Here is a 15,898-nt window from a genome sequence, read left to right on the forward strand (position 1 = left end):
CTGCTTAATTACATTTTAGAAGGAAAAGAGAAACCCTCAACATTATGTCACCGCTGACGGCAGTACACGTGGTGGCGAAGCGCACCGGGAGAGTGTGCGTACCTTGTCGTCGGTTGGGGAACGCATTCCAATAGGATAAAGAGTACCAGAGATAACAAAAGGAGTGGACACGAAAATACTCTTCATGGTGATTTTAGTTTCCAACTGGTTAGCGGGTTGCTATATATGTATATTTCTGGCCTAATAATGAAAAGGGGAATATTTATCTCATGGTCAATGGTCAATGGTTTTATTGTTTTTTAAAGAATTCTCCAGAAAGATTTATACACATTGGGATGCGCTCAAACCAATTGTCGAGCACATTATTTACTCCGATTGATACACCTCCAAGACACGGTTTTTGAACGCTTCAACAGCATCTTCTGGCGTCGAAAATCGTTGACTACGCATTCTTGTCCTGATGTGCGGGAAGTCATTGGGTGCCAAGACAGTGCTGTACGGCGGATGACCCATCAATTCGTCGTTTTGGCCGGTCAAAAAGGAGCTGCATTGAGCTAATGTGTGAGAGCTTGCATTGTCATGGTGCACAGTGACCCGTCTTCTCTTGATCGTTTTTCGAAATTCTCCGAAGACAAGAAGAAGAACTTCTTCCACAAACAAGTTTCGTTGGATGACGGCCAGGTGCTCATGCAATAACGAATGTATGCTGGTGGAATAAATACGCAAGGATGCCGCTATCTCAATGTATGTCACATGACGATCTTGCATTATCAGTTCACGCACTGGATCAATGTTCTCTGGCACAACTGTTTTTGCATCACCTTCCCGACTGTCGTCTTCAAGCGAGCGTCGGTCACTTTTGAATTCATTAAATCAGTTTTTGTATGCTTTTGTTCGAAATCAAAAGTTTTTAAAAAGTCAATTAATTGTTAGATTGTAAATTAATATACCTCAATACCATAACCAGAAGTCGTCATATGTATAAAAATATTAAATCTTTTAGTCACACGGTCCTTTTTTTATTGCAGCGCAATAAATAAATACTTTTTTGAAAGTGTACTTATTTAGACGAATTTAAAATCACTTTTCGCCACAAAACTTGACATCAAAACTTTTGTACGCTGAAGGTGAGACCGTCCTTTTGTTCTCACATCGTTGAGAGGTATTTTTGCATGATTGTATTCGTTGGAACGTATGTAACAGGTAGAAGGAATCGTTTCCGAACCTATAAAGTACATATAGTCTTGAGGCGAGTCGATCTAGCCATATCCGTCTTTCGGTCTGTTCATCCTTAAGATCTCGGAAGGTACAAAAGCTAGAAAGTTTGGATTTCGCATGAAAGATCTCTGGGTTCATGCGCAGAGCAAGTTTGTTGCAGCCGAGTGCCACATTTTCAAAGATTATTTAATTGTACATTTTATTTTATGTTAACTTTTAGTATCTATCGGCATGCCAGCAATTATTTAAAGTGACTATTAGTAAAAAAAAATTACCTGATTAAAGGGTATATAATAGTCGACTGTAGCCCTCTCTCTTGATTTTCAGTACACAGAGAGAATTAGCATTTTAAATATGTATGGAGCGTTTTACTTTTTTTTTTGTTTTGACACTTATATTTATGCAATATTTACTGAGTCTGGGGCACGTGCGTCCTTTAAAAGTGGCCATTCAACAAGGAAATCGAAATTGCTCAGAGTTTTTAGATGCGATTGTCTAAGTTTGTATAAACGACACCATATATCCCAATTTAAGGCCTAGCAAGTTTTCCGAAACATCTAGAACCTCTGTAATTTCGACGTTATTAACGTTTTGAGGTAATTGTCTTTTGTCGAATTTTTCATCCTATGTTTGGTGTTTGTGTATTTTGTATACAGTTTTCCGCTAAGGGGTTTTTTCCACGACGTGGTATATAATAATAGTCCTGTTGGGATAACAATTATATTTAAAAATATATACAAAAAAGGATTATTTAACTTACAGAAAGGTCTTTTCGGTTGGAAATACTTTTAGAATTCTATGAAAAATAACACTGAAATCACTTGGACCGAGGCTCTTACTGTTAAGAAATATGATTTCCAACACGATTTGAACAAGATTTTCTCGCTTAGAATCAGTAAGAAAATCGTGCTCTTTGTAGAAACTCAGAATTGCTGTTTTATATGCGCTTTGGTGTAGCAATTTAATGAGAGTCTAATTATTAAGATATTAACCATAGTTATAACTAATTGCAGAGTCATGTACTTACCACTACTCCAAAAATTACTTTTTGTGGAATCCTCAGGCTAGTTGCACTACGTTAACAATACGTAGTATACATACATACTCATGTATGGCCATTTTTTTTAAATTTCAATCCTACCTTAGATACTCCCCATCCGAACAATTTTAGTCTGAAATCGACGCGATCACCTATATGGGATATATCGTCACCAATGTCCCGATCATCAATGTGATTCAAGTGGTGGTACTGTATTCCGGCGTCTAAAAACACATATCCATCAATTAAGGGAGAACGGATAAATAGCTCAACTTTTTATTAAAACATTGTCGCTTATTCACCTTTTAATTATTTATCTAAACGGCTAATGCCAAAACTTAGCAAAAGTTGTTCCATTTTACTCGCTCTTTTTTTTCTTGCATGACGCTCAGACGCTATCTACAGACTCTATGTGTAACTGTGCAAACGCGCAAATGTGCATTGTGTGCACGCTTTTTAAATTCAATATTCTTTAGCCTTTTAAGGGAGTTTATTTAAGTTATATTTTTGAAGTTAGGCGAGTGCACTTCACATTTTTGAAGTTTATTCTATACCAAATCTATAAAATAATAAAATGTGTGGAGTATTTATCAACACAGGTTTTTAAAATATACAGGACGCATGCTAACACCAATACTATTGCATGACGCTACCGAAGCTTTGCGAAGGTAAACGGAAAATAGAAGAACTAGATGGAAAGGAAGTGATGCATTTCGTTCACTGTGTCCCATTTTAGAAATATATAATTGAGCTTCTTTTTCTATCGTAATTCACCAGTGCTGGTGGCTAAAATGATTTTTAATTTAAATTGAACACATATATATACTTGTTCTTCCTCTCGATCATAACAATATTGAACTGTTAAATCTATGTTTATATTCTTCATTTAATACTTTGTGGTGTATCCTTTATTAGAAATAACATCTGAGGCCACTCCATAACGGTCAACGAGTTGTCCCCAAACCTTTTCTTTGCCTTCTTGGTGGTATGTTTTGGGTCATTATCTTGTTGGAAGACCCACACGAGCGGCATTTCATACTCTGCGAAAGGTAGCATAATGGTATCCATGATATCCAAGTATACGTGCTGATCCATGATGGCCTTGATTCAATGTATCGGGCCTACTCCGTAATAGGAAAAGCAGGCCCATACCATCACACTACGCCCTACATGCTTTATGGTCCTTGTGGTGTGCTGGGGCTTGAATTCCGAGTTCTTAGGACGTTTAAAATACGATCTGGATCCTTTTCCACCAAACATAATCACCTTGCTCTCACCTGACCTTAAAATATTCCTCCACTGATCGGGTGACCAATTTGCACGATCCTTGGCAAAACTTCATTCGCTTAGAAATATGTCTGGCATTTAAAAGTGGTACCTTTCTCGGGCTGCAGGCTTTTAGGTTATGTACCCTGAGATATGTACGCACAGTTTGCACCGTCGCAATTATTATACCCGTTACTTGTAGAGTAAAAGGGTATACTAGATTTGTCGGAAAATATGTAACAGGCAGAAGGAAGCGTTACCGCCCCATAAGATATATATCACTGTGGACGGCAGTACACGTAGTGGCGAAGCGCGCAAGAGAGCGTGCGAAGACAACTATATATATATATAGATGTAGCCGCAGAATTGAAAATCTGCCATTATGGTCCGATCGTAACGAGTGATACACCAATCGAAAGAAGAAGATTGCATACCAAGACTTTCGAAATATAGATTTGTTTGGGAGAAAAAGCGGTGAAAGTGTAAAAGTAAAAATGTAGAATATTGGAGCTGCTGGATACGGTGGGGATAAAAGCCCCCGGCTGTTTAGCTAGTTTTATTCTTACTAAGAATACGCGTCGAATGACACCTCATTTGTTGAAATCCGATGTCCAATTCAAAAGTAATTCAAAAAACAAGATTTTCTTCTTCTTAGCAAAATGAAAATGTTTGTCCCTTTATGGGTTTGTATCCATCCCATCTTAGTTTTAGGGTTTTGGAAACCCTATGGGCGTATAAAGTAGCTTGAATTAGAAAACGTTTGTTCTACGACTTTTGAAAAAACCCGGAAAATCAAAAAAAAGCCAAATTTTAAATGCTTATAACTAATGTTAAAGAAACGTGCTATATATCTCTTGAAAGTTAATTTAATTTGCTAAATACCCTTTATATAGTAAAGTTGTCTGAATATAATAGATTTCGAGTTATGACAAAAAGTTATTTTTTAAAACCACTTTTTGACTATTTTCTTGAAATTGAGTCGAACGATTTCTTTTTAAATTTCAAATCATATAGCCCTTGAAATTCCTTAACTTTTGATCTATAACACTTTTTGCCCTAAAAATTACCGTTTGGAAGATATTAAGCGATAAATAGTGCAACTCGTTTCAGCTGCGTATACGAAATATTTCATACTTATTGGAATAAGCAAGAAAAAAACCAATTTGATGAAAAATATTCTTATTAGATTTCCTACAGTTTGGATGCTAGAATAAAATTTTTAACTTAAATGTATTGTTATCATCAATACCTATCGATTGACCCTAAAAAAGTTTGCCACGCCCACTTTAACGCCCACAAACGGCCCAAACCTGTGACGCCCACAATTTTCATGCCAAATGAAATGTATTTGTCTTGTTAATACCTATCGATTGATCAAAAAAAAATTTTGCCACGCCCACTCTAACGCCCACAAACTGAGCAAACCTTTGGCGCCCACAATTTTCATGGTAGATACAAAATTTTAACTGAAGTGTATTGGTCTTGTCAATACCTATTGATTGATCCAAAAAATAGTATGCCACACCCACTCTAACGCGCATAACGTTTAAATCTGTCTACCGCCCACATAACCATATATTGAGTTCACGGGTATGGGGCGCATTTCAATCTTGCTTTACTGCTTGCATATCCCATTTCCCTTTGGTCCCTTTAGCTGAGTAACGGGTATCTGATAATCGAGGTACTCGACTATAGCGTTCTCTCTTGCTGTGTTTAAAATTTTCCAATTTTATCTTTGAAGTTCAAAACGCATATTTTTACAAAATATACCAAACTTGAAAACTTAATTATGTGGCATTTTACTGAGTCATTGCAAAATTATTTGTATGACTTTTAAAAACATTTGTACTCACAAAGTATTTTAAAATTCAAAGTATTATAATTTGTATGACTAAAATTTTTTTTAAACTTTTTATTTTAGAATGACTTTTTTAAAAAATCTTGTTTTCTCTGTATACTTTAAAGATTTTTTAAGGGGTATGAAAGTGATTTCCACAAAAGTTAACGTTACTTTTTGCCCGCAGTAGTATTCTTGATCAGGATCAATATCCGTGTCGACTGTCGAGCCATGTGTCAGTTTGATCAGTATGATCTCGGAAACTATGAAGCAAAAAGTTTGGATTTTGCATGCAGATTCTGGGGGTCACTAAGCAGCGCAATATTGTACCAGGTAGGCGTCACTTGTTTAAAGATTTTGTAAAAGTGAAAATGAAAATGAAAATTTGTTATCTTTATAAATCTTCATTTGACCGTACTAAAACTGTGACCTTCCATTAAACAGTTATAAGCTAAGTTAAGCAATTAATGCTAGGTTGCGCCAGTTTGCATTAGCATGTGGCGCCTGATGCTATCCCTCTATCGAACACTTTTATAACTAAGCTATTGTTGGAATAGGACTCCGTCCGGCCAGGGTCCTCTACAGTTCAATTTGTAGAAATACAGGGACGAAATCGCGGACTGGTTGTTACCGCCTGAATTTTTGGGAAAATGAGAGGGGCCCCGCGTCACGCGGAGTAAGCGGCTCGGAAGTGCGACTCGGTTACCCGAAGGATATAAAGCGGGCCGTTTCCGTATAATGGGGAATGGCCGTAGGTGATCATTTTCCCGCGCTTTCTCGTGGGCAGACAGGAGGCCGCGTTGCGCGCAGAAAGCTGCTCGGAATCGCAACACGGTTACCTAGCTGAAAAAAAGACACTGCAAAGAAGCTCGGTATGTAAAAAATATATTTATATATCAAAATATCGATATTTTTTGAATAAAAATAAATATTTACATCGTGATATTATATTATTTTTTTTGCTTTCTCAAAAATATAACTAACATCGTGTATTTTTAAGAAAAAAAAAGGTTTTCTTAAAATAAATTTATTTAAATTTCAGAATTATTTAAAATATAGTTTTATACAATTTTGTATATAACTATTAGTAAATTTTAAAGTTAGATTTGGGCTTAACATTTTTTTGTTAATTTGGCTTAAATGTATATTTTTGTGTAAAATTATATTACTATTGCATTGTACAGCATTTGGGCAGCTTACACTCATGGACTATATAATAGGTGTGTTTTTTTCATTTTTAACTTTTTATTTCTAATTCTTATCATCTCTAATCTCAACAAAACAAACTTTTTTCAAAACTTATATTAATTGTCTTTAAACAAAAAGTAACAAAGGTTTCCAAACCCTTTCATAAACAACTAAATTAAATATTTCCTTAAATCCTCCAATTTTGGCTGGACACAATAATAGGTGTACAAAGATAAATGTTTAAAATAAATCAATATTTCTCTGTTTGGTCTTTTTTATATTAAACTAAGTATCTGGCAGCCAATAGCCGGTATATCCGCCATTATTTTGCAGGACTTTCTCCATTCTTCTTGGCATGGAGGATATTAGCTTGCGACATGTTCCAATTGGAATATTGTACCATGCTCTTTGGACAATATCCCAAAGTTAATGTCTTCACTGGTACTGCCAACTTAGTCGAGAAATTAACGACTCCCACAAGGAGGAAACGTCAATTTTACTGCCAAATTCGGGTGCTTCAAGGCAACTGCAAGTTTTGCAAACAAATTCTTTTTAGATCCAACAGCAGCAACCGGCATTACATGTGCCCAGTCAGAAAACCAGAAGAACAAAAGGAAAGAGGAAAACGGAGTTGATGTGGTTTCTAAAAGAGCCGAGAACACAAAAAACTGACCGAGTAAAAATTAACCGGAAAGTCTGTCGGTTTCAAGTGTCAGGATCTCGTTCGCTACAGAAGCAACTTGCCATAATTTTGTGAGCTTATAAATTAAGAAAGCCGCAAGTCATACTATAAAACCATTGTAATGCTAATATCAAGACGTCATCGTCATTGTCATTAAACGAAATCCAGGGGACACAATTGTAGGGGCTAAACCGGGATTATTTAGTCACTAAACTGAGATGTGTGCTTAAAAGTGTAAATAACTTTGTGCTGTGCGGTAAAGTAACAATACCTTAAAACATTAAAATTCGGGCAAGTGAGACAAACAGAAGAATTTTCAAACAGAAAACAGCGTGTGTAAGAATGAGATGGCAGGGTTGCAAGTATGAAGAAATTGCGAAATTCTTTTGCTACGACGAAAAAGAAGTGAAACTGAAACCGATGCAAAGACGATTGATTTGCGCAACATAGAAGGCGATTGAACAACGAGTAACGGAAATGGCTAGATTGACTCGGCTAGTGATCCTGATCAAGAATATATACATATATGTACTTTATGGGGTCGGAAACGCTTCCTTCTACCTGTTACAAACTTTCCGTCGAATCTAGTATACCATTTTACTCTACGAGTAACGGGTATAAAAAGCTAATCATAATTTTAGCTCAATGTATTACTCTCGTTATTACCTATTGATTGACCTAAAACAAATCGTCCGTATGAACGCTAATACGTCGGAAACTATAAAAGCTAGAGTTGTGATTTCAGATGTAGATTAGCTTCGTACTAAGGCCGAGCTTGTTACACTGGCACGCCCACTCTAATGTCCACAAACCGCCCAAGCCTGTGGCGCCACAATTTGCATGCTAGAAAACAATTTTAGCTGAAATGTATTAGTCTTGTCAATACCTATTGATTGACACAAAAAAAAATTTGCCACGCCCACTCTAACGCCCATAACGCTTAAATCTGTCTACCGCCTGTAGGTGGCGCATTTTATTTATTTATTTATTTATTTATTTATTCTCAGGCTAAAAGGCAATTGAAATTGCCTATAGCCTATGCTTTTGTAGCTATAGCTACTGTGGCCTTAAGCTACGTTTGATATATTACAATTTACATTTTTACATTTAGACTATGTCTAGGTTTTAAATTGCATGGTATAATTTAATTGCCTTTAGAAAATTCATGGAAGCTTTGATATTTAGGGTGTTGGGGGTAAGGAGTTCAGATGGATTTGAGGGTAGGAACTTGTTTCTTTCCGATAGAAAGAGAGGACATTCTAGAAGAATGTGTTTGATTGTGATCGATGTGTTGCAGCGCTCACATTGCGGTGCTGCTTGTTATACCCGTTACTCGTAGAGTAAAAGGGTATACTAGATTCGTCGGAAAGTATGTAACAGGCAGAAGGAAGCGTTTCCGACCCCACAAAGTATATATATTCTTGATCAGGATCACTAGCCGAGTCAATCTAGCCATGTCCGTCTGTCCGTCTGTCCGTCTGTCCGTCTGTCCGTCTGTCTGTCCGTCCGGATGAACGCTGAGATCTCGGAAACTATGGGAGCTAAGCTATTGAGATTTGGCGTAAAGATTCCTGAGCTTCTTACGCAGCGCAAGTTTGTTTCGGCACAGTGCCACGCCCACTCTAACGCCCACAAACCGCCCAAAACTGTGGCTCCTACAGTTTTGATGCTAGAATAAAAATTTTAACTGAAGTGTATTGTTCTCATCAATACCTATCGATTGACCCAAAAAAAAGTTTGCCACGCCCACTTTAACGCCCACAAACCGCGAAAACCTGTGACGCCCACAATTTTCATGCTAGATAAAAAATTTTAACTGAAATGTATTGGTCTCGTCGATACCTATCGATTGATCCAAAAAAAAATTTGCCACGCCCACTCTAACGCCCATAACGCTTAAATCTGTATACCGCCGGTAGGTGGCGCATTTTAATCTCGCTTTGCTGCTTGCATATCTCCATATAGCTGAGTAACGGGTATCTGATAGTCGAGGTACTCGACTATAGCGTTCTTCCTTGTTTGTTTATTATGTGTTCGTGCGTGAGCTTGGAGTGTCCCAGCCTTAGTCTTGAAAACTTAATCAAGTCTTGGCGATTAATATCGTTTGCTTTAATGTTGTAATTTTTTAGAGATAGTTTGTTGGGGTTTATAAGTTTATAGTGGTCTGAAGTGTTTTCCCATAGAGATGCGAATTGTTTTTTGAATTTCTGTTTGATAAATAGTTGTGTGTCCTTGTAGTTGTAATTGTTTTCGTAGAGGTGTGGAAATAAGTGAGCTTCCTTGGCAGCTGCGTCAGCTGTGTCGTTTCCAGTTATGTTTGTGTGTCCTGGGATCCACAATAATTTTATGTACGACTGATGGCTGTTGAGAATATCTCTGATTCGAGCGGTGTAGAAGGATTGGTTGCTTATGTTGGCTATTGATTGCAGTGACGATAGTGAGTCCGAGCAAATGACGAATCTCTTCTTTTGTGATACAGCGTAATCACACGCTGCATAAATAGCTGCCACTTCTGCGGTGAAGATAGAGCTGTGTGCTGGTAGGAGTGCTGTTTTAATGATGCGTGTGTCCGTAGTGATGCTATAAGATACTCCGTGCCCAGATTTGGAGCCATCTGTGTATATGAATGCGTAGTTATTGTAGAGATCTTTAAGGGAGAGGAATTTTGTTTGGAAAACAGTTGTAGGAGTGTTCGATTTAGTTGTGTAATGTAGTGTTAAGTCTATTTTATCTTCTGAGAAGGACCATGGTGGATGTTTCTGTTTCCTTAATTTAACTGAAGTGCAGTTTATTCCATTTTCGAGAACGAATTTTAACGCTTTATGTAGGATTGAAGGTATTCTGGGTGTTCTTTTGGCGTTCTTTATCTTTTGGAGGACGGTTTGAAGTGGCGTATTTTTGGCGAAGGTGAAAACCTTACAAATCCGCGCAGTGGTCAGCTCAATTCTAAACTCGATAGGTGTAATATCGGATTCAATCAGAAGGTTGTTGATTGGAGTTGTGCGTGGTGCTCCAAAAGCAAGTCTTAAAGCTGCATGGTAGATAGTTTTGAGTTTTCTTAGACAAGAGAGAGGGCAATTCCCATAAAATGGGAGACAGTAGTCGATCTTGGACATAACAAGAGCGTTTATTGTATTTATTAAAGATCTGGTGTCGCAGTTGTATCTACGATTGCCTAACCATTTAATTATGTTGAGTCTTTTTGATAGTTCTACTGCCAGAGTGTCTATGTGATCTTTCCACCTGTATCTACTTGATATGGTAAGGCCAAGGATTTTGAGGGAATTAGCTTGGTTAAGAGGGTATGCTTGTGATGTGATTGTAAAATTACACCTATGTTTCCGGCAGATATGCAGATGTTTGCATTTTTGCACAGAGAGTTTCGCTCCTGAGTAGTCACACCAGCTTAAAATGTCTGTGAATAGGCTGTTTATAGACATTGTGTTTACATTTTTATGAATTTTCTTCAGTATAGTGAAGTCGTCTGCATAGGAAAAGAATTTGAATCCCCTATGGACTTCAATGGTGCGGCATAGTTTGTTGTACGATATTAAAAAGAGAATTACGGACAGTGGTGAACCTTGAGGGATCCCATTGTACAGTGGTCTGTCTTCAGAAAAAGTGTTTCTTACTTTGACTTTTATCTTGCGATTGGTTAGGAAGTTTTTTACGTAATTCAACAATTTTGGTCCGATTCTCCATCTCTGTAACTCGTCTATTATTGCGTGAATTCCTATTTTGTCGTAAGCTTTTTCGAAGTCGAGACTAATAATTGAAATGTGGCTTCTGGTTGATAGGGCTGCGGTAGTCTGGTAGTCTAACAGAGTTAGGCATTCAGATACGGACATGCCCTTTCGAAAACCGAGCTGTCGACTATCGAGGAGTTTGCAGTTTATTGCAAGCCACCAGAGTCGGTTTGCTATGATTTTGTCTAGCACCTTCGAAAGACAAGGGTTGAGCGATATGGGACGATACGAGGTTACAGATGTTTTGGGAGTATTGGGTTTATGGATCGGTATTACAATACTGTTTTTAAATTGCTGAGGGATGTGGCTGTCTAGGATTTTGTTGTATAAATTTATTAACCGGCTTGTTAATGGCTGACTGAAGTTTTTAATCATTGGGTATGAAATGCGATCAAGACCGGGTGTCTTTCCATTGAGGCTGTTTAGAGCTGCTTTGAACTCAATCAATGTGATTTTAGATTCTATTGAAATTGCTTCCGGTGATGGATTGTGGGATAGATTCATTGAGTAGACTCTGTTCTTATTAGTTTGGAATAAATCGGTAAATTTAGAGTCCGAAGACGATTCTGACCAGTGAGTGACGAGGACTTGGGCTATGGATTCTGAATTTATAATGTTTATAGATGGATCTGAGGGGGATGTTAAGCAGTGTATATCATTTCTGGTTTTTCTTCCGCAGAATGTATTGATGTTTGCCCAGATTTTTGAGGGACTTGAATTGGGGTTTATTTCTGCAGTAAACTTTTGCAGAGAACTGCGTTTTGCTTGTTTCAGTTCTCTTCTAAACAAAGCCTTGTTTTTCTTGAACTGTATGATGTTTTCGAGAGATATACTTCTTCTTAGCAAGTACCATGATTGGTTTTTATTGGTTCTAAGTTGTTCGAGGGATGTGTTCCACCAAGGGACGGTTTTCTTTTTATTAAATGTTGGGTTTGATTGCGGGATTGCTGTACTTGCGCTTTGATGGGTTATTTTTATAATGTTGGCGGCTTCTTGATTTATTTGGCTGCTTGGTGGCCTTTTGTTGTGAAAAATATCTGTGAGTGATGTGAAGAGGGGCCAGTTTGCGGTTTCAAGTTTGTATCTGGGGATCTTATAGCTTTTACTGGAATTTTCATTATCAAAAAGATTAATATGGATGGGAAAATGATCACTACCGAAGAGTTCATGATCGGTTTTCCATTTGGTCTGAGTGGCGAGGTTCGGGGTAATTATTGTTAGGTCCACATGTGTCATTGTATGGTGAGTTGAGAAATGGGTTGGGGAGCCATCGTTTAGGGTAATTAGGTTAGATTGTGAAATGTATTTAAAAATCGTACATCCCTTTCTATTATTGTTAGGCGATCCCCAGCTTTGGTGCCAGCTGTTGAAGTCACCTGCTATGATGGTATTTTCATTGGGATTACCATACATATTTTCTAAATTTCGTAGTTCAAAATTCTTGTTTGGGGCAATGTAAGTGGATATGAGTCGAAGCTTTTGTTTGGAGTGAATAATAACTCCTACAGATTCGAAATCGTTGTTAAGATTAACTTGTTCGTTTTGAATTGAGTTGTGGATTAGAATTCCTACTCCACCGTGGGAGTTGTTTGATGTGTTTTTATGTATGAACGTGAAGTTGATAGGGATGGGAATGTTATTAAGGGAATGTAAATGGGTTTCTTGCAGGCAGATGGCTTTTGGGTTATAACATTTAAGTAATAATTGTAGTTGGTCGTAATTGTTTATGTAACCGTTACAGTTCCATTGCAGGATTAATACCATTGTGATTATTTAAATAGTTTTTTTTTTTTTTTAAATATCTACTTAAAGTTCTTCCTCAGAGCTGTTGTGATTGGCTAGTCTACTTAATTCGTTGGCTAATTTGGTAGTATTTATAGGCTTTGATTTGTCTGATTTATCTTTGGCTTTGAGAGAAGGTTTTGATGTTAGGTTTGTCTTATTATTATTTTGGCTTCTAAGCTTACGGTCGGATTCAGTCATCTTCTTCTTTGGGATGGTCGTAGTGGAATCTGATGAAATCTCAGTCTCCATTTCTTCAATGACGGTGCGTTTGGACGAAGTGGTGGGTTGGTGATCCATGATGTCGGTGTATGACCTTAACTGACGGTTGGTGCTTGTGCTGGTAGGTGCTTGGGTGCTGGTAGTCTTTTGGGCTTCGTTTACAGTGGTCGTAGGTTGATTGGTGGACGTTATCTTGGAGTACGGAGTAGATTGATGGATGTGGCGCATATTATATATTCTTGTGGCGGTTTTGTGGTCAACTTTTTGTAGGGTTTTTATTGTTGTTATTTCTTTTTGTTTTATAAAGGCGGGGCATGTTTTATCTAGTGGGCTGTGATTGAATTGGTTGTTTATGTCATACTTGCAGTTTATGCAAAACTTAGGTTTGTCGCATTCGGTGTCCTCTGTGGTGTGTGCTTCTGCGGAACAGTTGGAGCAGGTTTTGGGGCTTCTGCAGAATTTGGTCGGGTGTCCAAACTTCAGGCAGTTACGGCATTTCAGTGGGCGTGGAATATGTGGTCGAACTCTAACTCTCTCGTATCCTATCATCAAGGTTTCGGGTAGAGTTGTTGATCCAAAAGTGACGGTTATGAGTCCTGATTCTTGTAGAATATTGTTCTTCATGATACGTATTTTTTCAATGTTGGTTACCTTTTGCGACTTAAGCTCGTTTAGTATATCCAATTCATCTATGTTGCGAAGTTCATTAGAGTAGATGACTCCTTTTGAGAAATTTAGAGTTTCATGCTCGGTTACGGAAACAGTGAAGTTGTGGAATTGCGTTAGCTTTAGTAGTCTATATGCCTGGTTTGCGCCTTTGGTTTTAATTAATAAGGTTCCGTTTCTATTCTTGTTACAAGACTCCACTTCGCCACCGCAGGTGAAGTCAATGACCTTTTTAATCACGAATGGTGATACTTTTTCAAATGTCTCATTGTCCGTTCTGGTGATCGTGAGAAATTTCGGTTCGAATAGTGCTGTTCTTGTAGACAGGGGGGGGAAGTCTAAGTCCGGTGGACGATGCATTGTTGTTGTGCCTGGGCTGCCGCCCGCTGCACAAGGCACTTGTGCGCGTTTGTAACGGTTGCGATGTGATTTTTGTTATTGGGTTTTTTTTCGAAATTTTCTTTGAGCACTTGTTTGTGTTTACAAAAATTGTTTGAATTTTGTATTTGTAACTGCTGGTACTCGCGGAGTTCTGCTGATAGCACGTCTTTACTCGATGAGGTTTGGACTGGTACTGAGGTGGCGCATTTTAATCTCGCTTTGTTGCTTGCATATCTCCAATTTCCTTTTGTCCCTATAACTGAGTAACGGGTATCTGATAGTCGAGGTACTCGACTATAGCGTTCATTCTTGTTTTCTTATTTCATTCGGGAGATTCATCAAAATTATTAAAACGTCTGATTTACTGTGTTTAAGCCTTTTGGTTATAGTAGCAAACGACTTTGTTGATCCTGAATTGTAGCTTGCAGATAGAATGAGCACATCAATCTGAATGGCCAATTTAGTCGGTTTTAGTTTTTCTTTAATTTAATTATTTGGAATTACTTATTTGACAAAAAACAAGAAAGGAAGTTAACTTAGACAAGCCGAAGTTTTGTATACCCTTGCAGTTATAATTATTAAATTTAAAAATACAAAAAAAGATATTTCCAATAGTATAAGATTATATATAAAAAAAAAAAAATATGTCAAAACTATGGAAGGCGAAAGTGAATATATTTAGTAGATCGTATAATACTATACTATACTATAATAATATATAATAAAATCTGATCCCAGTAACGGAAAAAAAACGGAAGTAAAAGCTCGGCTTGTAGTCACAAATCTTAGCTCAGTGCTAAGCCCGATTGGGTGAGTGAAGAAGTCGAGGGGTATTTGAGATTAATTAGTTAATTACCTAGAGTTTCGGGATCTAAGCCGTAAGCCAAAGGAAAAAGAGAGTTGGACGTTTAATCGCTGCAGGGAATTTTTTTTACCTCAATGTGCATACGAAGGAGAAAATGTTGAGAAGAATTGGAGCAGAAACGGCCGCCCTTGTGATAAATCTTTGGAGCGCACCAGTGATCTCACTGCCCGGCAGAATACCAATTTTTCGCATGTGTGTGTATGGAAAATACTTAGAAAAACCATGTGGAGAACTTCATAAAAAATAATATCTACCCAGTAAAAGAGGCTTTAAAACGAAATTTGCTAAATCCCTCAAACCCCAGTAAAAGAAAATTAAGTGCGATCCAGTCAAAACTAAAAGAGTTAGTTACGTCTTTATTTAAAATATGACGTCCATAGATAATTTTCTCTGTTGCATAATGGCCGAGCACACCGAAAAACGATGATGAATAAAGGCACTACAAAAGAGTTTAAGTGATTTTTAGTTGTTTGAGTGGTTTTTGTTCTGCGACTTGGAACTATTTTTATACCCTTGCAGAAAGTATAATGATTTCAGTCAGAATTTTGCTACGCAGTGAAGGAGACGTTTCCAACACCAAAACTATATATATTCTTGATCAGTATCAAACTAGTCACTCCGTTTTAAAGCTATCGGAACAAAACCTTCCCAAAAGTCTTGTTTCTATTGCTAGTAGTGTATTACCCGGAAAGAGCCGTATAGGACAACTGTAACCCTTAGCTCCATAGTAGTAATAGATAAAAAATGTTGTTTTGATTTTTCACATATATTACTTGGAATTATCATTCTTTTAATAATTATACCCGTTACTCGTAGAGTAAAAGGGTATACTAGATTCGTCGTGCAGATTCCTGAGATTCCTGCGCAGCGCAAGTTTGTTTCAGAAATATGCCACGCCGACTCCAACGCCCACAAGCCGCCCAAAACTGTTGCTCTCACAGTTTTGATGCTAGAATACAAATTTTAACCGAAATGTATTGTCCTCATCAATACCTATCGATTGCCA

General features: G+C 37.6%; 1 protein-coding gene across 1 annotated transcript; it reads right to left on the bottom strand.

The window, feature by feature from the left end:
* Positions 1-366: 366 nt before the first annotated feature.
* Positions 367-14,006, bottom strand: LOC139352863 (uncharacterized). The gene is made up of 2 exons (XM_070995499.1): positions 12,944-14,006; positions 367-554 (listed from the first exon to the last, which is right to left on the bottom strand). Exons 1-2 carry the CDS (start codon positions 14,004-14,006, stop codon positions 367-369), a joined length of 1,251 nt encoding a protein of 416 aa, XP_070851600.1.
* Between the last annotated feature and the right edge of the window lie 1,892 nt (positions 14,007-15,898).

The sequence above is a fragment of the Drosophila suzukii genome, chromosome 3, assembly GCF_043229965.1.
Source record: "Drosophila suzukii chromosome 3, CBGP_Dsuzu_IsoJpt1.0, whole genome shotgun sequence".
Taxonomy (NCBI): Eukaryota; Metazoa; Arthropoda; class Insecta; order Diptera; family Drosophilidae; genus Drosophila; species Drosophila suzukii.